Source organism: Chanodichthys erythropterus, chromosome 9 (assembly GCF_024489055.1).
Source record: "Chanodichthys erythropterus isolate Z2021 chromosome 9, ASM2448905v1, whole genome shotgun sequence".
Lineage (NCBI taxonomy): Eukaryota > Metazoa > Chordata > Actinopteri > Cypriniformes > Xenocyprididae > Chanodichthys > Chanodichthys erythropterus.
This window is the reverse complement of record NC_090229.1, coordinates 21,310,489-21,333,883: the sequence shown is the minus strand read 5'-3', so window position 1 is coordinate 21,333,883 and position 23,395 is coordinate 21,310,489. Positions and strand designations below refer to the sequence as shown.

Below are 23,395 nucleotides of genomic sequence, written 5' to 3'. Positions count from 1 at the left end.
GGGTTTGTGTATAAGCAGTAAAAAGGTTAACCAAAACAGGTTGCCTTTGATCATCCAGTTATTGATTTTTCAAAATACCATTATTTTGAAGAATGTTGGTAACCAGACAGTTGACGGCATCCTTTGACTTGTATATTTTTCGTCAACTGTTTGGTTACCAGCATTCTTCAAAATATCTTCCTTTGTGTTCAACATAAGAAACTCATACAGGTTGAGGATGAGTAAATGATGACAGAATTTTCATTTTTGGGTGAACTGTCTTTAATGTAAGTGCTGTATTTATAGACAACAGCTGAGAATTCTGCTTATTTTGTAAGGATTTCATGATCAATGTTTATGTCAACTGTATCATTAGGATATAAATTGAAATAATCCATGTTTATTGGGAAGGTTTATAAAGTGGTACCCAAAAAAAAAAAAAAAAAAAATCAAGATGGTCTTGTCATTTTCACTCCTTGTTTCCCCATTTGGCCATCTTGTTGTTCACGGGTGTTTTCTTGAACCTGTTCGACTTCATGTATTCTGCAATCTTCTCAAGGCTCTGACAGGAAAAACAAATCACATCGAGTCACAATCGGGTTCATCTTTTAACATTACAACTTACATAAGACTATCAAATCATTCTGTGTTACAAAAGCTGAATCCAAACCTCAAAACGATCCAGGAAACATCGAAGGTTTCTGTAGTCATCCAGGCACTCTGGACACAACATACGATGCAGATCCAACAAATCACACATGATGAAGTCCACAAATGTGATCTACAGGATAAGATGAGTGGGATAAGCATATCAAATAATCTCATGTGACTTTAAATGGACAAAATAATTGTGTATCCAAACATTATGCTTATTTACCTTGTCCCCGGCAAACCACTTCCTGTCACCAAGAAAGTCAGAGAACTGCTTTAGAGTTCCTGGCAGTTTCTCACTATAACATGATTTGTTTTTGTCCTGTAATCAAAACCAAAAGCATTACAAATCACATATGTTATCCTTACTATTAAGACAATTCATATTAGTTGAGAATTCCCTAAACACTTAACATATTTACATAATCACTCACAAAGTCTCCATAGCAGAGCTGGACAAAACCATTGCGGAAGTCCATCGCCTGGTTCTCCAAGATGTCAACTCTCACCTGCTCTTCCTCAGTTTCCCCACCTAGAAACACATTAGAGAGATGTTTTACATCACTTAGAAGACTATTTTCAGTGGTACAAAAGCTTTGTTTACTGAAGGAATAAATGAATCAAGTTCTCACAGAGGTTGTTTTTGCGGGCGATGTATCTCATTATGGCATTGCTTTGGACTACCTTGGTGTCACCATCCTCCAGGTAGGGCAACTGGTGAAGAAAGGTGATGGTTAGTTATTGCATCTTGCACAGTAAACACTATTGGGGGTAACTGTGTAACTTACATTGGGAAAGTCCAGCCCAAGTTTGTCTTTCTCATTAAACCAACAGCTTTTGTCATAGTTGGGAGCTGCAAGACAAGAATATAAAATCAACTCACTCCATCATTGTGGTTTTATATGGAAAATCTGACTATGTCTGCTGAGTTATAATGACCATCACTCACCGTCACCACAAGTATAGGATTTCTCCTCATACTTATTACCAGTGTATTCCAACAGCAGACGGATTGGTTGAGCAAGCTGTTAACAGATAATATCCATGATACAGCTACTGTGAGAATGTTTTTCACATATCATATACCCTGGGTTAATGTTCATATTTGCATACTGATGAGGTGAGCGATACTGATTGGACATAAAAAACACACAATGAGTTCTTTAATTTCTAACTGTAAAAACGCTGCCACATAGATATGCTCTAGTCATCTTAGTCTACGTAAAACGCAAGTTCTGAATAACTCTACTTCAATATTGTGATGCACTTCTGAGAAAAGCTGAATTCTGAAGGAGAAACGTAAAATATGGGTGGTTCAATATTAATATTATAAAGTGACGAGAATATTTTTGGAGCGTCAAAAAAAAATAACGACTTATTTAGTGATGGCCGATTTCAAAACACCGCTTCAGGAAGATTCGGAGCACAAATGAATCATCGAATCTGCTGTTCGGAGCGCCAAAGTCACGTGATTTCAGCCGTTGGCAGTTTGACACGCGATCTGAATCATGATTCGATACACTGATTCATTTGTGCTTCGAATCTTCCTGAAGCAGTGTTTTGAAATCGGCCATCACTAAATATTCTCATCGCTTTATAATATTAATATTGAACCACTGTACTCACATGAACCAATTTAATAAACCACATTAATGGATCTTGAGAGAGGAAGGTTTTACGGGTGTGGAACGGCATGAGGGTAAGTAATAAATGACAGAATTTTCATTTTTGGGTGAACTAACCCTTTAATATATCTTCGATTGTGTTCATCAGAAAGAGGAAAGTTATATACACCTAGGATGGTTTGAGGGTGAGTAAAGCTTGGGCTAATTTTCATTTGAAAGTGAACTAATCCTTTAAGAACGGTGAATACAGCGAGCAAGATTAAGAGGATACGTTTTTTATTATTATTATGAAGTGCGTGTATAAATCATTTCAATAAACAAGTCCATAAAAAAACAAGAATGATCAATTTTGATTTCATGGTGACTTAAGAAACATTCAGTAAAACTGTCTCTTCTTCACTCCAGTTAACGCTGCATGGAGACGAAACGCGGCGCAAGATTGTATCGACTGTTAAAAAAAAAAAAAAAAAAAATCAAACAAAAAACTGCATGAAATGTAATGCTAAATAACTTGCTATAACATTCTGGCACCTCAGTTGGGTTAACCCTGCAAAGTGCTGCAGCTCTTTAACACGTTTTTATAACTCAAGGTTAAAACTGACTTTTGCCCAGGGCTTTAAAAAAGTGAACAAAGGGTTAAAGTTGGTATGAAAAGCTCTATTAATTAAAAGGATACCGCAGGCGTTTCTTCATAATTACAGTAGCATGATGAACTGTAACCACACCCCAGCTAAAGCATGTTAAATTTTAAACACTCCTGACTAGCTGTGACCTTTTTTATTTTATTTTTTTGTTTAGACGTTATGAATCAGTACCAAACTTTGCAAACTGACTAGTCCATCAAAGATGTGACTTACAAGCTATACATAAGTAGTACAAATTTGACATTTTTAGACATGACTAACCACACTGAGTGCAATCTTCAAATTTTCTGTGATGACTGAAAGACAAGTTACAACAAAAATTTTGCAGAGATCAGATAATCAATTTAATGTCTACCAGTTATGCAAAATTATTAGTTTCTTACCCCTCGTATATCCCAGTATGCCAATTTCATTGCCATCTTGCAAACTGCAACAAGCACCTTTGTGCAGGAGCAGTGGAATGCAGAGGTGTGGGCGCGCTCAGGAGTAAGAGCCGTGCGACATGACACTTTGGGGCGTGTCTAGAATGGGAAACCCCAGCAGGCCAAGTGGTACTCACTGCAGAGTCTATGAGGGCCACCTCTGCCTCTCTGGACGTCCAGTAGGGTGGAGGGATAGAACTCTCCACCTCTCTGGACGTCAAATGAGGTGGAGAGATAGAGTTGTGGGTAGGGTTAGGGTGTGGTTGTACATTCGCTTCTCCTCGCTGGACATCTAGCAAGGGGGAGGTAACGTGAGCGCCACCCATTTGCTCTGCAGTGAGCACCTTCTCCAGCAGGTGCAGCTGTAAACATTCACCCTCATGTGCTCCAAACTCGTATGACTTTCTTTTGTGGACATGGTCGTTCTTGGGGCGGTGCAACTGGTGCGATCGCAGGCTAACAGACCAACAATTCGTCTTTTACAGCAATGATATGTGCATACTTAAATGCATATTTTTGGGAAATTTTCCCAGAGAGGATAAAAAAACCCCCAACAACTTAATTTGTAAATTTAATAGAACAAAACAGTGCTCTGATTTATTGGGTCAAAATAAGGTACTGCAATTTAAGCTTTGTTTACAATTCAAATGTAGAATCACGATCCAAGTGGTGAAATCTATAACAATGAAATGCTACTTTTCTTTTCATGGCATCAAATAGACAAAAATCAAAGTGCAACACTCACCTAAACACTTTAATATAAACTTAAGTGCTTTCAACTGCATTATATCTATAGACAACAACAGAGATTACTGACTGTAATACTTTTATAATCGATATATGTGCTGGATCACTGGGATGTAAATTTAACTAATTATCCTTAAACTGCCTGTTCATCAAAAGGTTTAAAATAGCTGTCCCAAAAAACTACCACCACATGTGCTCTTCAACTGCACTGACGTTATATTCAAAGCAGTTGATGGTGCACCTCATGATGCTTGATCAAGACATTTTCATTTTCACTCCTTCTTGTTTCCCCATTTGGCCATCTTGTTGTTCACGGGTGTTTTCATGAACTTGCTTGACTTCATGTATTCTACAATCTTCTCAAGACTCTGGCAGGGAACACAATTATATCTGGTTACTGGTTAATCCTTATACATTACAACTTACAGGAGACTATCAACTCATTCTGTGTGACAAAAGCTGAATCCAAACCTCAAAGCGATCCAGGAAACATCTAAGGTTTCTGTAGTCATCCAGGCATTCTGGGTCATACATACGATGCTGATCCAACAACTCATACATGATGAAATCCACAAATGTGATCTACAGGATAAGACAGTGGGATGAGCATGTTAAATAATCTCATGGGATATAGTTATTTCCAATCATTTAAAATGGACAAAGCATTATGCATATTTACCTTGTCCCCAGCAAACCACTTCTTGTCACCAAGGAAGTCAGAGAACTGCTTTAGAGTTCCTGGCAGTTTCTCACTATAACATGATTTGTTTTTGTCCTGTAATCAAAACCAAAATATTTAAAAAATAATGTTATCTTATCAATTAACAAAAAAAATTATATTATTAGTTGATAATTTCTTTAACACTAACACACAGATTTATACAATCAATCACTCACAAACTCTCCATAGCAGAGCTGGACAAAACCATTGCGGAAGTCCATCGCCTGGTTCTCCAAGATGTCAACTCTCACCTGCTCTTCCTCAGTTTCCCCACCTAGAAACACATTAGAGAGATGTTTTACATCACTTAGAAGACTATTTTCAGTGGTACAAAAGCTTTGTTTACTGAAGAAATAAATGAATCAAGTTCTCACAGAGGTTGTTTTTGCGGGCGATGTATCTCATTATGGCATTGCTTTGGACTACCTTGGTGTCACCATCCTCCAGGTAGGGCAACTGGTGAAGAAAGGTGATGGTTAGTTATTGCATGTTATATTGCACAGTAAACACTATTGGGGGGAACTGTGTAACTTACATTAGGAAAGTCCATCCCAAGTTTGTCTTTCTCATTAAACCAACAGCTTTTGTCATAGTTGGGAGCTGCAAGACAAGAATATAAATCAACTTCCTCCGTCATTGTGACTATATAATCTGACTATGTCTGCTGAGTTATAATGACCATCACTTACCATCACCACAAGTATAGAACTTCTCCTCATACTTAGTACCAGTGTATTCCAACAGCAGACGGATTGGTTGAGCAAGCTGTTAACAGATGAAACAATAGTCATGGCATGCTATATAGCTAACTTCAGCTGCCGAAAAATGTTTTTCAAGCTTGAAGTGACTGACAGAGGGTTGATATTTCAATGCACATTAATATGGGTAATATAAATGAGTAAAGTTCTTATAAGCATTTTTATGGGGTAAATAGCATTTATTTGACAAATACCGAATGTCTCGTCTATCTGTGGAAATGCTGCAACACAGATCTAGTTGTACCAAGTCTTCTGAAACAGGCCTACAGTAAAATTAGGGTTGCCAGATTTTCACAAAACCTGCCTAATTGCTACAAATCCTGCTAAAAATCGTGTTCCAGACAGGGGCGGATCTAGAAAACTATCTATAGGGTGGCAAAGGGGTGGCATGAGGTCTGTGAGGGGTGGCAACACCAAAGCAAGCGCCCATGCATAGTTTTTGGAGATTTATGGCCTGACATACACAATTGTGTTCAAATATTGCATTACCACAAAGTAATTATCAAAGTAATTATCTATATATTGTTTAAAATTATTATTTCAATATCCATCATGGCACCAAGTCAAGACACAATATGTCACTAAAGGATAGGCCTGTCGCAATAATCAATATATCGACTTATCGTGCAATATACGTACATGACCTCAATAATTTTTGGTGATGCAATATATCGCCCATTATGTTTACATGATAATGAATGTCACCAACATTTTGCCGATTGTGCTTTCATCTGCAGTTCCTACACAGAGCAGTCACTGACAGGTGAAAAAAGGCTTTAAGTGAGGTGTTATAGTGTTTTGCTGAACTACAGACAGTTTGGAAGAACAAGTCCAAATGCTCTCACCGCAATCCACTGTTCTGGTGCAAATATAAGTCACAGTGCAAAACAGTGCACACTAAAAGCTAGTGTTAAGGCCATTTCACAAGGGACACAGCAGTTGAGACTCGAGAGTAGAGTTCATTTTCACAGAGAATGCGTTTTTTGCATTCCACTGCAGTTTTTCAATGGTATTTTCTATGTAAACAGACATGTTTGACCGTTGTGCTCGCATTTTTTGCAGCATCACATGTGCTGCATCATAATCATGTGGCACTTAAGGAAAAAATAGTTTATAAAAAATAATTTTAGCAGCAGATATGGCCTTGAGGCATCACTGCCTTTGTTCATTCAGACATCTGACTGCTAAGTAGGGTTTGTGTTTTCAGCAATAGAATAAAAATCTGTAAATGGAAAATCTCCATAGTGCCTTTTGTGCATTTGCAGTTTTTTTTTTTTTACTTGTTACTTTGCACTTTTTTAGAAAATATTTACCATATATTCAAGTTTTTTTATTTAGGATATTACATTTTTTGATCCTTCATTTCCATGATCTAAAGAATTAAATGGTTGTTGTCTTTTGAAAGTGTGCAGTGTGTACATTATGCTGTTATATTATGATTATATATTCAGTGTTATAAAATGGTCTTGAAATGGCAATAATATCGTTTATCGCAATTATTTTGGGAACAATATATCGCACAACAAAAAGTAGTTATCGTGACAGGCCTGCTAAAGGAGATGAGCAGTTTTATTTATATTACATAGGCTACTTCGATCATTCTAAAAAATGCTGGGTTAAAAACAACCCAAGCTGGGTTAAATATGGACAAACCCAGCAGGTTGGGTTAAAGGGCACCTATTATGCCCTCTTTCACAAGATGTAATATAAGTCTCTGGTCTGGTCAAGTTTCAGCTGAAAATACCCCACAAATTTGCCCCTATTTGGGGGTGAGCAAAAACATGCCTTTTACTATATTACTATATTGCTGACTAAAAAAATAAATCCAAAATTGGTTGAAAAAAAATGGCTGGGTGAAAACAACCCAATCCCTGGGTTTGTCCATATTTAACCCAGCATTTTTAGTGCAAGTTAAAGAGCAACAAAAACTTTTGAATTTCCACAGTTTGGCAAACAATTTTTGAGTTTCTGTTATTAAAGGATTAGTTCAATTTCAAATGAAAATTAGCCCAAGCTTTACTCACCCTCAAGTCATCCTAGGTGTATATGACTTTCTTCTTTCTGATGAACACAATCTGAGATATATTAATAAATATCCTGTCGTATCCAAGCTTTATAATATGGAATCTGTTGATGTTTTTCATATAATAGTGTCTTGACTTGGTGCCATGATGGATATTGAAATCTTATTTATTTTTAATTTTAAGCAGTATAGATGATTACTTTGTGGTACTGTAATATTTGTGAACACAATTGTGTATGTCAGGCCATAAATCTCCAAAAACTATCCATGGGCGCTTGCTTTGGTGTTGCCACCCCATAAATAATTTTGTAGACGTGTCTTTCAAAATAATAAATACATTTTACCCAGTTAAATATTTTATGATTAAATATAAATCTATATGTTTCTGTACTGAACAACTATTGAAAAATATTGAGACATTTATTCAAGATAATATCCAACAAGATATATCCGTTACTTTTAAAGATATTATTTTTGTACACTTTGATTCTGACTCTACAACAAACAAAGCTTGTTTTGTTATAAATTTTATTTATTTTCTTGGCAAATTCTAAATCCATTAATTTAAATTCACCAACAACAAACCAATTTTTCTTGTTTTTTTTTAAAGAATTTAAAATGTATCTTAATACTATTTCATCCTCTGTAAATAAGAAAGCGAGAAGAACAACCTCAATTTGTAATGATTTTAATTTGTACACTCTAACTGAAATATAAATTAATATCTTACCCTCATGTTTTTTTCTTTCTAATTTTTCTTTTTTCTTTATCTTTCTCTTGTTTTTTTTCGGTTCTGTATGTTCAGATGACATTGTACTTATTGTCGACACATGTTGTGTACTCCATACAAAATTATACATCATTAATGTCATCTTTGTAATGTTTGCAATCATAATAAAAATGAATAAACAAATGAATAAAAAATCTAGACCGCGGACTTGGCAACACAATAAAATTCTCTTCATCACTGCAGCAGCCAGTTGCAGTCTTAATTTTTTTGATCGTTTTTTCTTTTCTTTAAAACTTTTTTAAGTCAAATACATCCAAATTTGCATTACTCTCATTTGAAATTATGCAACTGGCCCCAGTTAATGGGTTTGCTGTTGACATTTATGTTTCCCTCAGAGATGGAGACAAATAAGGCGCGAGAATGTTCAGTGACCACAGAATGCGTATGAATGTTTGATAAGGTAAGGAAGTTAATGATTGGTTGCTAAAAATTCCTAAACATTCTGGCAAAGTGGTGTTTACCTCATTTTTAAGCACGTCTGCATAATCCTAGTGTTAAAACTGACATTTGCCCAGTGCTTTAACAGAAGTTTAATGTAACGTTAGCTCTTAGTGTACTGATCTCCATGATATGTTTACTTTTAATAGGTGGTTTTATATATATATATTTGTTTTCTTTTTTCTTTTGGTTTATTTTGTTGTATGTGTGATATTCTTTCTCTTCTGTAAAGCACTTTGGTCAGCCTGGGGGCTGTTGGAAATGTGCTATACAAATAAACTTGAACTTGAACTTATGAACTAAAACAACAGAGCAAGCTTTGTCCTAAATATTGGGGTGTAACCACACCCGAAACGGCTTTAGATAAACATAACTGGCATGTAATAAAGTAGCATCTGTGGCCATATGGAGTAGACACGCTAAACGACAAAAAGTAGTATCAAAACTTCTTTTTTGCCAACTAACTGCATAGTCCATCTCTAGAGTCTCGACTTACAGTCCAAAGATGTGAATGTAAACAAGTTACATATGGATTACAGATTTGATTGTTTAGACATGAAAAAAACATTCTTATATTCTGTGAAGATTGCATGACTAAAATTCGCAGAAATCAAATAAGAATCAATTACATGTCTAACAACAGTTATGCAAAATTACAGAGTTTCTTACCCCGCGTATATCCCAGTATGCCAATTTCATTGCCATCTTGCAAGAGTGTGCACTGTACACCGTTTCTACTTCAAAATGAGGTGCAGGAGCAGCGGAATGGAGGAGGGGGTGTGGGGGCACACGTGGTTCTGTGCGGTTGGGCAAAGAGCTTAGAACCCAAGAGGCGACGCTTTGATACTTTTTGGGTAACAGCCACTAGATGGCGCTCCGGTAGCATGGCCGCCATTATGGGGTGAAAATACTAACTGGACCATAGAATCCTTTACATCCTTACGCACCCAAAATCGGCGAATTTCACTGCCAAATCAAGTCACCAGTAAATTGTATGGCTCCTACAGTAAATGTTGTATTGTCTTATATATGTTTTATTTTACCAGTTGTGGAATCCAACCATTCATCCTTCTGAGGTAACGTGTTAGCCTACTTTATTGAGTATTTCCATTTTATGCAACTTTACACATTTATTAATAGTAATATTTAATAAATTTAAGATCTTCATGTTTGCAGCGAACAATATATTGTAGACCTAGTGGAGTAATAGTAGCTTAACAATATCTAGGTCTGAATTGAAATAGGTTATATTGTACACCGTAGGTTTCTAGAGAGCAAAAAGGTTTTGGGAAAAAAGTGGAAGACTTAAAAACAAAGTCTGTAAAATAAACTGTTAAAAGGATTTGATGATCACTAGTGATAGTATTTTATTCTGTATTGTCATCATTCATGATGGATTTCAGCTTTAATGAACGTTTTTTAACAAAGCAGCTGATATTGCCATAGAAACTAGTGGACTGACGACTCGCTTTCACCCCAAAATGACAGAAACGCAGGGCGGCTGCTGGGCGCCGGTGTTGCAATGGAACGTTCTATTGAGTGTCGCTTTTTGTTAGTGTATATTCTTTGGGTTGGGTTAGACCTCCAATGTCTCTAGACCAGAGCCTGGTTAGAAGGGTTAAAGGCATAGTACATAACACCCATACAATTAATATGATGTTAATCTGTCCCTGTAAAATAACAGGTTACCCAACATTTCATTTTTATTTTTCAGCAATGATATGTGCATTCTAAACTTGTTTAAACTGTTCCCAGAGGACCAAAAAAATCAACGTTCTTATTTTATACATCTGCATGGAGTGTTCAATTAGAACAGATTTACATCATAAATATTTCTACAATTTAACAAAAATAAATGTTTGTTCTTCAGAGAAGTCGATATTTATTAACACTAAAGGTCACAATAATTTTGACTATGCAATTCATGTATATATATATATATATATATATATATATATATATATATATATATATATATATATTAAAATGAATCTGGACCAAACATAAAGTTTGTGAATTGTTTAAAGGGTTAGGGTTACTTTAATGTGACGCTCTAAGCAATTGTAAATCAGAGGCTCTAAAACTCAAAGTTTAGGCAGTATTTATAGCCCCAAGATGTAAAACTAGATGAAAAAGGCTACAGGAAAAGGGCTGGTCAAAAGGACAGAACACAAAGAAAGCCTCTGTCTTTGATACTCAAGCCAGTTCAGCTTGAAAAATAGAGATGCCAAGCTGTCTGAGTTTTCCAGGCCACACGGTTTGCTGTTCATTGACAGTTTCATTATTCAGACTCAGATTATTTTAGCTGTACCAAAGCTGCCCATTATGTTGCATCGTATTTGTTAAAATTAATTTTTCATAATTATAAACACACATAGTTTTACCATTTACATAGTTATTCTTCTAGTTATTTACCTATAATTATAAATCCTAAATTGCACATTTACAAATAGCTTACTTCTGCATTGAAAAACAAAGTGAACAGTACATATCCAATATTAAATCCACAGACTCACAGAATTATGATATTTTAATTTTGAGATACAGAATAGAGCAGAAAAAAATAAACTTCTGATTTACAATAAATAGCACTAATAATTATTCAATTACAGACACAAATAAAAATGGCCAAATGACTCATAGGATACAACCATTAGAAAATAAATAAGATCACAATAATAGACACATTAGAACAGAACCTGCTAAAATCAAGACTATAAAATGAGGAAAAAACTCCATTTAAAAATGACATGATTATGACGGCTCATGACAGAGATGTGCGGAGGTACTTGAGCTCACACAGAATAGCCAAAGAACAGATGCTTATGGCTGTTAGTGTTCAGAACAAGTGTACAAGCAACACCAAATGACGGTTCATTATCTATGACGGTGTAAACCTTTTCACTGATCTTCATGTGTCGTGGCAGATTTGATGTTTCTTTGTCTCTTCAGATCTGGTCTCGAAGAAAAACTCAAGTCGAAGTTCCAGGTCTCAGAAGTATTTAACTTTATTGGCAAGCAACAAAGTGAGATGCCAGCTCCGCATCTGAGGCTCCCTTAGCAGGGCACAGTTTTATACATTTTTCTTATCTCAAAACCCACCAAATATATATCATTGGCTTTTTCTTATCTCTTAAAACACACCAAGTTAATATCATTGGCTGGTAATATTCGCTCTTACATTTTCCCATATTCTCACTTACACGTGCTCTCCCCTCAGACCTCCTTTCCATGTACTCCCTAACCTTTCTGCCATAGACACACTAATATAATTGCAGGTGTTGCTTATGTAAGATAATTTTCTTAGTAAGGGTGGCCAGCTTCCAGCTACTGTACATCTTTTGACTTCATTTCTCATGGGCCTTCTGCCAATTTGATGGTCAACAATTTTCCCATTGGCCAAATGAAACATTGTATCAAACCAGTCAACACTCCACAGAGGCAAGAAGCCTTCACGTGACACCCATAATAATGGTCTTGTTATTTCACAGCCATTTGTTGTCTAGTGGAAAATTACCAACAAAATATGCTCAAGTAAACTTGTTTGACCCTTACAGTTATAAAGGCCAAGAGGCCTCAAAACACTTCTAGCTTTTATAAGCAAACAATTTCTACAATTGTTTTCTATAGGATGGATAAAATACTCCATCACATGCTGGACTGCAGGTTATGGACAGTGTAAGGTCCACAGTAACAGAGGTGGGAGACTTTTGGGGTTTCCTAAAGCTTGACTGTGGGAATCAAAGTCATTTTACGCATTAAATGTCATGAAAATGTTTGATCGTTCTTGGTGAATTGTTGGTGAGACTACAGAGCTCTCATTAAGAGCTAAATTTAATAAATAATTCGAAGTGATGGCGGTTCTCACGATTTACAAATAGTTGGAAACATTTGGGATATTGTAAGTACTCAAGTGAACAAAATATAGAACACTGGCCTAGTGGTTTTTGGATATTTTACTGCAAAAATATTACATATTGCACCATTAATGTCTACCAGTTATGCAAAATTATTAGTTTCTTACCCCTTGTATATATCCCAATATGCCAATTTCATTGCCAGCTTTTGTCAAATACAATGTTGGCATCTCCTTTGTGCAATTTTGTTTGTTGCAATCAGGACTTTAAACCTGCACTTTACAACCAAAATAAATACAGTACATTTCTAGCAAATACTTAAAGGAACACTCCACTTTTTTTGAAAATAGGCTCATTGTCCAACTCCCCTAGAGATAAACAGTTGAGTTTTACCGTTTTCGAATCCATTCAGCCGATCTCCGGTTCTGGCGGTACCACTTTTAGCATAGCTTAGCATAGTTCATTGAATCTGATTAGACCGTTAGCATCGCGCTTAAAAATGACCAAAGAGTTTTGATATTTTTTCTATTTAAAACTTGACTCTTCTGTAGTTAAATCGTGTACTAAGACCGACGGAAAATAAAAAGTTATGATTTTCTAGGCTGATATGGCTAGGAACTATACTCTCATTCAGGCGTAATAATCAAGGAACTTTGCTGCCGTTCCATGGCTGCAGCAGTGCAATGATATTACGCAGCGCCCGTGAGCCCCTGCTTGCACAGGGAACGTGCCTTGCAACCATGGAGACGTTTGTGAGAGAGACGCTGAGTAATATCATTGCACTGCTGCAGCCATGATACGGCAGCAAAGTTCCTTGATTATTACGCCTGATTGAGAGTATAGTTCCTAGCCATATTAGCCTAGAAAATCGCAAATTTTCATTTTCTGTCGGTCTTAGTACACGATTTAACTACAGAAGAGTCAAGTTTTAAATAGGAAAAATATCAAAACTCTTTGCTCATTTTTAAGCGCGATGCTAACGATCTAATCAGATTCAATGAACTATGCTAAGCTATGCTAAAAGTGGTACCGCCAGAACCGGAGATCGGCTGAATGGATTCGAAAACGGTAAAACTCAACTGTTTAACTCTAGGGGAGTTGGACAATGAGCCTATTTTCAAAAAAAGTGGAGTGTTCCTTTAAATCAGTGGTTCTCAAACCTGTCCTGGAGGACCCCTAGCCCTGCAGTTTTTATGTCCCCCTATAGACCTTTTTCACACTTCCGTTTTTTAGGCTTCCGGAATGATCCACGCCGGGTAAAAGTTTTTCCGGTTACAGTGAAAGATAACCTCGATCAGAACCAGCTCGGGAATCAAAGTCATTTTACGCTTTAAATGTCATGAAAATGTTTGATCGTTCTTGGTGAATTGTTGGTGAGACTACAGAGCTCTCATTAAGAGCTAAATTTATTAAATAATTCGAAGTGATGGCGGTTCTCACGATTTACAAATAGTTGGAAACATTTGGGATATTGTAAGTACTCAAGTGAACAAAATATAGAACGCTGGCCTAGTGGTTTTTGGATATTTTACTGCAAAAATATAACATATTGCACCATTAATGTCTACCAGTTATGCAAAATTATTAGTTTCTTACCCCTTGTATATATCCCAATATGCCAATTTCATTGCCAGCTTTTGTGCAGGAGCAGTGGAATGCAGAGGTGTGGGCGTGCTCAGGAGTAAGAGTCGTGTGATGGGCAGGGCGACATGACACTTTGGGGCGTGTCTAGGCGGGGGCATCTCAGCAGGTGAAGCTGTAAACATTCACCCTCATGTGCTCCAATCTCGTAAGACTTTCTTCTGTGGACAGGGCCGTTCTTGGGGCGGTGCAACTGGTGCGACCGCAAGCTAACGGACCAACAATTCGTCTTTTACAGCAATGATATGTGCAAATGCATTAAGTTTGTAAGTTTAATTGAACAAAGCAGTGCTCTGATTTATTGGGTCAAAATAAGGTACTGCAATTTAAGCTTTGTTTACAATTCAAATGTAGAATCACAATCCAAGTGGTGAAATCTATAACAATGAAATGCTACTTTTCTTTTCAAGGCATCAAATAGACAAAAATCACAGTGCATGTATAAGTGCAACACCCACCTAAACACTTTAATATAAACTTAAGTGTTTTCAACTGCATTATATCTGTAGACAACAACAGAGATTACTGCACTGTTAGCCCGGATAAGTTGAATTTACTTAAAAAATTTAAAGGAAACTGGTTGCCCTAAAAAAAAAAAGGAAATGTGAACTTAATAATTCAAGTTAATTTAACTTAAAATGTTTTGTAATATTACTTTGTAGTTATTAAACATAGTATATTTAAGTTCAATGTACTAAGCAAGTTAATTTATATCAACTTCTATTTTACTACAAAATTAAGAAAAAAAAGGCAAATTAAAAAGGTACATTCATTTCATGTCCTGAAAACATTTCCTTATAAAATGTTTTAACAAATCAGCTTATTGTTAAGCACATGAATAGTCTATCTTAGAATCACAACAAATTGCATCAAAACTATATGGTTTGTTTACACTCGAGTTCACAATATTGGCAGTATTCAATTTTAGGTGCCAGCTCAAATTTTCCTAGGTTGAGCACTACCTGCTGAAAAAAAAATATATATATATTTTTCATACAGTTAGGGTAGTCCAGTTGTAGGGCATAAATCAGTCCAAAAAAAGGACACAGAAGTCCTGAGGTTGGTCAGTTCATCCATCATCAAACATCCTTCCAAGACGATCCTCACTCTAGATGGGTTTAGCTGAGCACTTTATAGATTAACATGGAGGATTCTCACTGGAGTTTGCCTGAGTCCTTGTCAGCTGCAACCTAGCAGTGGAAGAAAAAGATCGACAAAGACATTATCATATAATAATGCATCAGACAATGCTATTGTCAAATACTCCAAGTCACATGCTGCATTCACGCCATGTCGTAATTATAATAACTCAGAGATGACAACATGTGACATTCAACTCAGAGCTGTTAACATCCTTGTACTGGGAATTATGCATTTCTATGGCAACCCTATCAATGGCTAAATTAATCCGCAGCAGTCAGGTGGGACAGTGGTCATCTGGTACAAGTAGGAGCTCCCTGAAAATTCCCAGTTTACAGGTTTATAACAATTACAAGTTCAATGAGAACGTGAACACTTTTTACAAGCTGGAATCTTATAATTATGGTAACGACGACATGGCGTGAATGCACCTATACATTCCTGGTTTACTGTAGAAAGAGCTGGCCATTGAAATACCATCAGGCTGATGTCAGGCTCGTCGTTGACAACTTTTCTGTGAGGAGCAAACATTAAAGTCTTGATAATGGCACCTGACTTTATGGTTTACATGTAATTGTGCACTGTGCAGTATGCAGATTAATAAAATAATCAGCCACAGAACAGGTCTCAGTAAACCCACATGACATAGAGCTGATATGGAGTTTTTGGTGAAGGCGGTATAAGTGTACATATTGTGCATATACATATGTTCCAGGTGTAAACAAGGAAATTGTTCTGTTCTTGTATAACTTCCATGTTTGAGCCTATAATGTTTAAATAGCTGAACTCTCTTTTCACAGTTATGAGGGCAATACTTACACTTCTAATCCAAAGCATCTCTTCTTGACCTGCAACACAAAACAAGATAGTCTGTTGTTAAGAGAGCTATGAACCTAGATAAAACAGTATATCCATCCATTTTTGTTTTCAACTCATTAACTTTAACTTACTCTTTCAATCAATAGCCGTGTCGAAATATAACACAGTCGTTAAATTATTGCACTCACCATTTTCGCGCTTCATCCTCTCTCCTCTGCTGGAAGCGGGGGCGCGGTGTTCAGAGATGGCCAGAGGTTCAAACAAAGTTTCCACGCAACAACACCTCTTCGAGTGAAAAAGAAACAAAAGAAGGGAAAAGACGAAATAACGCACGTCGAACTCGCCGATCAGGGGTTCATGCACGGTGATGTCCACCGCACGCGAGAGAGAACACTAACTAACCGGAGAAAAAAATGTTCCGTCCTTTAAACAAACGATTTTTACTGCTCACAAACAGGGGGGAAAAAACGATAAAAAGGTAAATGTTTAGAGAACTTGCCAAAAACAAATGTTCCAACTTCTCATCAACAGCTCCTTGAATTCACACACACCACGACAAAATGGTGTAACTGCTGCAAAACAGTGTGTAGGAGGCGTGGTCAGGAGAAAAACTTCATAACTTAAGTGCATTTAACTTAAATTTATTAACACATTCAAATTACATCCACAAATTAGTAGAATATACTTATATTTTATAAGTAATGCAATCAAACTTAAATATTTTAAGTATATTGTAATTATATGTTTAAGTAAATATAAAATCCAGACTAAAGGTCATTGCACACTGAGTCCGAAATTCGCATGCGAAACTTTCGCACGTTAAAAAATAAATTCGACATCACGTTTGCACACTGCCTCCGAAACTTTCGTCCGTCAAAAAAATATTCGGATCAGGTTCGATTTTCTGTGTTTTTCGCATCCGTGGCACGCATTTTGAGAGACGTTTTGAGAATTCAGAGCCACCGTACGCGAACGCAAAAATACAGAATGCCATCTGACAAGTTGATCCACGTCGTCTACAGCACAAATCAGTAGCACTGAATGACAAACAACGTGAGGAATACAAAGAGACCGAATATAAAGACATATTGAGCCACTGACATCCTGAAGTAACTAATCTTTGAATCACTCGGATAATCCCGCAGCTCCTTGATGAGGGGAATTCTCCTTTCTCTCTATGCAATCTCGGGATGGAATGGACCAAATATTTCCTCTTTCTTTTTCTCTTTTTAAGAAGAGAGGAGACAACTAATCGTGCTCACTGCTGCTTGAAGACTTCATTTTATATTGTTTTGCGATTTTTTTTCGCAACACATTCATTAATACGCATCGGACTCAGTGTGCAAGGTGTCTGTGCATGACGAATTTTTAGGATTGCGAATACGAAAAAACGTATGTGAAAATTTCAGACTCAGTGTGCAAAGGCCTTAAGACTGTGATTGTTTTGTAATGCTTTTATAATCGATATATGTCAGCTGGATCACTAGGATGTAAATTTAACTAATTATCCTTAAACTGCCTGTTCATCAAAAGGTTTAAAATAGCTGTCCCAAAAAACTACCACCACATGTGCTCTTCAACTGTACTGACGTTATATTCAAAGCAGTTGATGGTGCACCTCATGATCGTAGACTGTAAAAGCTTATGATGCTTGATCAAGACAGTCTTGTCATTTTCACTCCTTCTTGTTTCCCCATTTGGCCATCTTGCCATTCACAGGTGTTTTCATGAACTTGCTTGACTTCATGTATTCTACAATCTTCTCAAGACTCTGGCAGGGAACACAATTATATCTGGTTACTGGTTAATCCTTATACATTACAACTTACAGGAGACTATCAACTCATTCTGTGTGACAAAAGCTGAATCCAAACCTCAAAGCGCTCCAGGAAACATCTAAGGTTTCTGTAGTCATCCAAGCATGCTGGTTCATACATACGATGCTGATCCAACAACTCATACATGATGAAATCCACAAATGTGATCTACAGGATAAGACAGTGGGATGAGCATGTCAAATAATCTCATGGGATATAGTTATTTCCAATCATTTAAAAATGGATTTATATTTACCTTGTCCCCAGCAAACCACTTCCTGTCACCAAGGAAGTCAGAGAACTGCTTTAGAGTTCCTGGCAGTTTCTCACTATAACATGATTTGTTTTTGTCCTGTAATCAAAACCAAAAGTTTTAAAATAATGTTATCTTATCAATTAACAAAAAAATTATATTATTAGTTGATAATTTCTTTAACACTAACACACAGATTTATACAATCAATCACTCACAAAGTCTCCATAGCAGAGCTGGACAAAACCATTGCGGAAGTCCATCGCCTGGTTCTCCAAGATGTCAACTCTCACCTGCTCTTCTTCAGTTTCCCCACCTAGAAACACATTAGAGAGATGTTTTACATCACTTAGAAGACTATTTTCAGTGGTACAAAAGCTTTGTTTACTGAAGGAATAAATGAATCAAGTTCTCACAGAGGTTGTTTTTGCGGGCGATGTATCTCATTATGGCATTGCTTTGGACTACCTTGGTGTCACCATCCACTAGGTAGGGCAACTGGTGAAGAAAGGTGATGGTTAGTTATTGCCAGCGCCGTATTAAGACTATAAGGGGCCCCTGGGCTTTACCTCTTGAGGGGGCCCTTCATCCACCAGAACTATTACAGACATTCACTCAATCTTCTTAATAATGTATAAAATATAATTGCCTTCCGTGTGTTCAGCAGCGCTCGTTCACTGTGAAGTTTAGCAGCAAAATGGAAATTTTGCATGACTTTCTAACATTTACAGATGGAGAATAAACTTGTGTAAAGTAAGTTATGCACTGAGGAAAACACATAAAATAGCACAAAATGTTTGCCGTTTATTATGGTGGATCGATTTGATCCATGATCGACCTCTAGGGCTGCTTTAAAAAAGCGTGCATGCGAAATTATCTTGACTAGGTAAACCTGGATCGAATTAGCGGGACTGCGTGAACTTCAATTACCTTTTATGAAACCGTTTTAGCCCCAACTCATTTGTTAGGTTAATTCAAGTCAGTTTTTGGAGTTTAATCCTTGCTTTTCTTAGCATCTTTTATGAAACAGCCCTCAGGCCATTTTCGGAGCTTGTGGCGACTACAGAGACCGCGTTTTTTTACTGTGTTCAGGGGACAGGCAGCTAGCGGATAGTGAGGAGATGTTTGCTGTATGTGACAAAAAATGTTTTGGCCTAAAAACGCGTGACATCACTTAGAGCACCTTTAATGTGGCCCAGTTGCATGTATGCACAGTAAACACTATTGGGGGTAACTGTGTAACTTACATTGGGAAAGTCCAGCCCAAGTTTGAATTTCTCATTTAACCAACAGCTTTTGTCATAGTCGGGAGCTGCAAGACAAAAATATAAATCAACTCACTCTGTCATTGTGCTTTTATATAGAAAATCTGACTATGTCTGGTGAGTTATGATGACCATCACTTACCGTCACCACAAGTATAGGATTTCTCCTCATACTTAGTACCAGTGTATTCCAACAGCAGACGGATTGGTTGAGCAAGCTGTTAACAGATGAAACAATAGTCATGGCATGCTATATATAGCTAACTTCAGCTGCCGAAGAATGTTTTTTAATCTTGAAGTGACTGACAGAGGGTCGACATTTCACTGCATATTTATATGGGTAATGTTCTTATTAGCATTTTGGAGGTAAACATCACTCATTGGACAAATACCTAATGGCTCTATCTGTGGAAATGCTGCAACACAGATCAGATCAAGTCTACTGGCCTACAGTAAAATTATCTCTTCATCACTGCAGCGGCCAGTAGCAGTCTTAAAATTGTGTCACCCTCAGAGATGGAGACGCATAAGGCGCGAAAATGTTCACAGAAAGCGTAAGAATGTTTGATAAGGTAAGGAAGTTAATGATTGGTTGCTAAAAAAAAATCGCCTTGACATTCTGGCAAAGTGGTGTTTACCCAGTTCATAAACACGTCTGCATATCCCAGTGTTAAAACTGACCTTTGCCCAGTGCTTTAACATAAGTTTAATGTAACGTTAGCACTTACGAACTAAACTAAAACAACAGAGCAGCTTTGTCCTAAATATTGGGTTGTAAACACACCCGCAACGGCATTAGATAACTGACATGCAATAAAGGAGCATCTGTGGCCGACGACAAAAAGTATCAACAAACTTCTTTTTTGCCAACTAACTGCATAGTCCATCTCTAGAGTCTCGACTTACAGTCCACCAAAGATGTTAATTTGAACATGCTTTGACTGTTTAGACATTAAAAAACATGCGTTTCTTATATTCTGTGATGATTGCATGACAAAAGATTCGCAGAAGTCAAATAAGAATCAATTATATGTCTAACAACGGTTATGCAAAATTACAATTTCTTACCCCGCGTATATCCCAGTATGCCAATTTCATTGCCATCTTGCAACAGGCTTCAAAATGAGGTGCAGCCAGGAGCAGCGGAATGGAGGAGGGGGCGTGGGGGCGCATGTGTTTCTGTGCGGTTTAAAGGGATAGTACACAACACCCACAAAATTAATATGAAGTTAATCTGTTCCTGTAAAATAATAGGCTACCCAACATTTCATTTGTATTTTTTCAGCAATGATATGTGCATTCTAAACACAGTCTTGTTTAAACTGTTCCCAGAGGACTAAAAATTCGACATGTTCTTATTTTATACATCTGCATGGAGTGTTCAATTAGAACACATTCACATCAAAAATACAAGTTGATATTTATTAAAAAGGACATGTTACAAGATGTAAAATAAGTCTCTGATGTGCCCAGAGTGTGTAGGCTATGTGAAGTTTTAGCTCCCCACAGATATTTTTTGTTAATTATGTTAAAATTGCCAATTTTTGGGGTTGAGCAAAAACGCGCCGTTTCAGTGTGTGCCCTTTAAATGCAAATGAGCTGCTGCGCGCGGCCTAAGAGGGCGGACCCAGCAAACACAAACGTTCCCCTAACGTTCCCATATGGTTCCCGTTTGGTTATTTTTTTGGGGAACCAAATAAGAACGTTCTAGGAACGTTCTCTATTGGTTCTTTTTTTGCTACCTAATGAGAACGTTTCCAGAACGTTCCCTGCAGGTTATATTTGGGATTTATTTTTATAACCTAAAGAGAACGTTCTGGGAACGTTCCCTGCAGGTTATTTTTGGTTCTTTTTTGACAACCTAAAGAGAACCTTCCCAGAACGTTCCCTGCAGGTTATTTTTTGGTTCTTTTTTTTGTAACCTAAAGAGAACGTTCCCAGAACGTTCCCTGCAGGTTATTTTTTGGTTCTTTTTTGTAACCTAAAGAGAACGTTCCCAGAACGTTCCCTGCAGGTTATTTTTTGGTTCTTTTTTGTAACCTAAAGAGAAGGTTCCCAGAACGTTCCCTGCAGGTAATTTTTTTGTTCCTTTTTGCAACCTAAAGAGAACCTTCCCAGAACGTTCCCTGCAGGTTATTTTTATTTTTAGATTTCATTATAACCAAACTATTGCAGAAGTGTCTGATCACGCGCTTCTCCAGCACGCGCTTCTGTCTTCCACAGAGAGCCGCGCACTCGCGTAATTTAAAAATTAACGGTCATTTCATTTTACTGACTGGCTAACATTTGTTTATCGATCTCCTTATTCAATAATTATTTATAATTAATATATGTACGAGTGTAAATAGTGTGATTTCAGAGACATTTGACATGTAATTGAAGACAACATGATGTTAACCGAGAAGTTTTTGTTAACCGACCAAAAGAGAGCACCCGCTAATTCAGTGGTAAGAAATTAATGTAATGTTATCCCAGTTAAAGTCACATAATTGTTATAATTTTTTTTAGTGTCTGTGAATAAAATTAATATTTAAAAACCCAATATTGTGTTGAAGTCATTGTTTGTCGCTTAAGAAACGTAAAATCTGCTATTGGTACAGTGTCACTGATACAATTCACGAAATCTTACATATTAATGCATAAATTCGATCTTATTTAATCCTCCATAAGGTTTATGTGCTCGGATTATTTATAACATATTTCTATTGATTAAATAAAAGTTCAAAACAAAACATGGTCTGTAGTATTGACGTCCATTCATGCGATCTTCCGTGCCGCTGACATCATATGGGACGCGGAGTGACAACGAGCCTACAACAGTAAATTATATCGGAGTAAAAAGAGGTTAGGGGAACGTTCCGGGAACGTTCTAAGAACGTTCTGGGAAGGTTAGGGGAACGTTCTCCAAACCAACAGGGAACGTTCTATTTACGTAAAGAAAACTTTCCTGGCTAACCAACAGAGAACGTTAGGATGTATGTTCTGGGAACGTTCCCAGAACGTTCTGGGAACTAGAAACTAACGTTCCCAGAACGTTCTGGGAACCAAAAATTGTTAGCTGGGGAGCTTCAAGAACCGATTCTCCGGTGACAGAATTCAGTCAGGATGCACTATAATGTCAGAAACTGGGAATACATGCTGCATGGAGATAGAACAGGTATAGTTTAATTATGGTTATAACTTATATTGTCTTCTTCCACTATATTAGTACAAGCTTGCTGTACCGGACCCCGTCCGAATGATGGCCAGAACTTTACAGATGAGTTTTATGATGTTTATTGTACTTCACACAAAAGATGAAGCGTCTGTTTTCACTCTAGAAAATCACTGATTTAAGAGCTTAATAAAACAGAACAAGTGTGCATTAAAATATTATCCATAAACCCTCTCTTTCCCTAGTATTATCATCAACATACACATCGAATTACACAGAAACACTTGTTACAACTAACAGTAAACAAATATATAAAGACCTTATGCCTTTTTGGGTGGTGCTTAAACTGGTAAACTTGAAATCTGTAAATCAACTCCGATGAACTGTAATAATGTGCTCTCACCTTCATTACTGCTGTATCCAGTATCACTCTGGAGACTGTAAGCTGGATCACGAACAGTTTACTGATCTATCCTTGAGTAACAACTTTTTAGCACAACCTCTGTTTTGTATTGTCCCTTTGTATTGAAATTCATTCACAAAACAGTCTGGTGTGAAATGATTCGTGCAGACATAAACGAATTTCGGTAGATTTGAGGGAGCATTTTCTTCGAAAACAATCCACCTCGTCTTCAGTGGCTCAGATTTCAG

The 23,395-nt window shown here is 37.0% G+C and overlaps 3 protein-coding genes across 3 annotated transcripts; all 3 read right to left on the bottom strand.

Moving 5' to 3' along the window:
- Positions 1–164: 164 nt before the first annotated feature.
- LOC137026496 (glutathione S-transferase Mu 4-like) lies at positions 165–3,341 on the bottom strand. Its single transcript, XM_067393849.1, has 8 exons — positions 3,283–3,341; positions 1,580–1,655; positions 1,419–1,483; positions 1,263–1,344; positions 1,065–1,162; positions 857–952; positions 650–760; positions 165–541 (listed from the first exon to the last, which is right to left on the bottom strand). Exons 1-8 carry the CDS (start codon positions 3,316–3,318, stop codon positions 449–451), a joined length of 657 nt encoding a protein of 218 aa, XP_067249950.1. The 5' UTR covers positions 3,319–3,341; the 3' UTR covers positions 165–448.
- Positions 3,342–3,891: 550 nt separating this feature from the next.
- On the bottom strand, positions 3,892–9,588 carry LOC137026492 (glutathione S-transferase Mu 4-like). Its single transcript, XM_067393845.1, has 8 exons — positions 9,468–9,588; positions 5,479–5,554; positions 5,325–5,389; positions 5,164–5,245; positions 4,966–5,063; positions 4,748–4,843; positions 4,540–4,650; positions 3,892–4,436 (listed from the first exon to the last, which is right to left on the bottom strand). The coding sequence occupies exons 1-8, from the start codon at positions 9,501–9,503 to the stop codon at positions 4,341–4,343; spliced, it is 660 nt and encodes a 219-aa protein (XP_067249946.1). The 5' UTR covers positions 9,504–9,588; the 3' UTR covers positions 3,892–4,340.
- A 6,346-nt stretch (positions 9,589–15,934) lies between these two features.
- Positions 15,935–20,735, bottom strand: LOC137026482 (glutathione S-transferase Mu 4-like). The gene is made up of 9 exons (XM_067393836.1): positions 20,659–20,735; positions 19,733–19,808; positions 19,573–19,637; positions 18,742–18,823; positions 18,544–18,641; positions 18,329–18,424; positions 18,130–18,240; positions 16,256–18,026; positions 15,935–15,950 (listed from the first exon to the last, which is right to left on the bottom strand). Exons 1-8 carry the CDS (start codon positions 20,692–20,694, stop codon positions 17,931–17,933), a joined length of 660 nt encoding a protein of 219 aa, XP_067249937.1. The 5' UTR covers positions 20,695–20,735; the 3' UTR covers positions 15,935–15,950; positions 16,256–17,930.
- Positions 20,736–23,395: the final 2,660 nt, after the last annotated feature.

What these genes read in the sequence shown, in the direction of transcription:
- LOC137026496 (XM_067393849.1), bottom strand. Translation starts at nt 3,318, where the DNA reads ATGGCAATGAAATTGGCATACTGGGATATACGAGGG. An exon ending in CATACTGGGATATACGAGGG is followed by an intron (nt 1,656 to 3,282) that starts GTAAGAAACTAA and finishes ATCTGTTAACAG; the next exon opens with CTTGCTCAACCAATCCGTCT. An exon ending in AGTGGTTTGCCGGGGACAAG is followed by an intron (nt 761 to 856) that starts GTAAATAAGCAT and finishes CTTATCCTGTAG; the next exon opens with ATCACATTTGTGGACTTCAT.
- LOC137026492 (XM_067393845.1), bottom strand. Translation starts at nt 9,503, where the DNA reads ATGGCAATGAAATTGGCATACTGGGATATACGCGGG. An exon ending in AGTGGTTTGCTGGGGACAAG is followed by an intron (nt 4,651 to 4,747) that starts GTAAATATGCAT and finishes CTTATCCTGTAG; the next exon opens with ATCACATTTGTGGATTTCAT. An exon ending in GTTTCCTGGATCGCTTTGAG is followed by an intron (nt 4,437 to 4,539) that starts GTTTGGATTCAG and finishes GTTCCCTGCCAG; the next exon opens with AGTCTTGAGAAGATTGTAGA.
- LOC137026482 (XM_067393836.1), bottom strand. Translation starts at nt 20,694, where the DNA reads ATGGCAATGAAATTGGCATACTGGGATATACGCGGG. An exon ending in CATACTGGGATATACGCGGG is followed by an intron (nt 19,809 to 20,658) that starts GTAAGAAATTGT and finishes ATCTGTTAACAG; the next exon opens with CTTGCTCAACCAATCCGTCT. An exon ending in GTTTCCTGGAGCGCTTTGAG is followed by an intron (nt 18,027 to 18,129) that starts GTTTGGATTCAG and finishes GTTCCCTGCCAG; the next exon opens with AGTCTTGAGAAGATTGTAGA.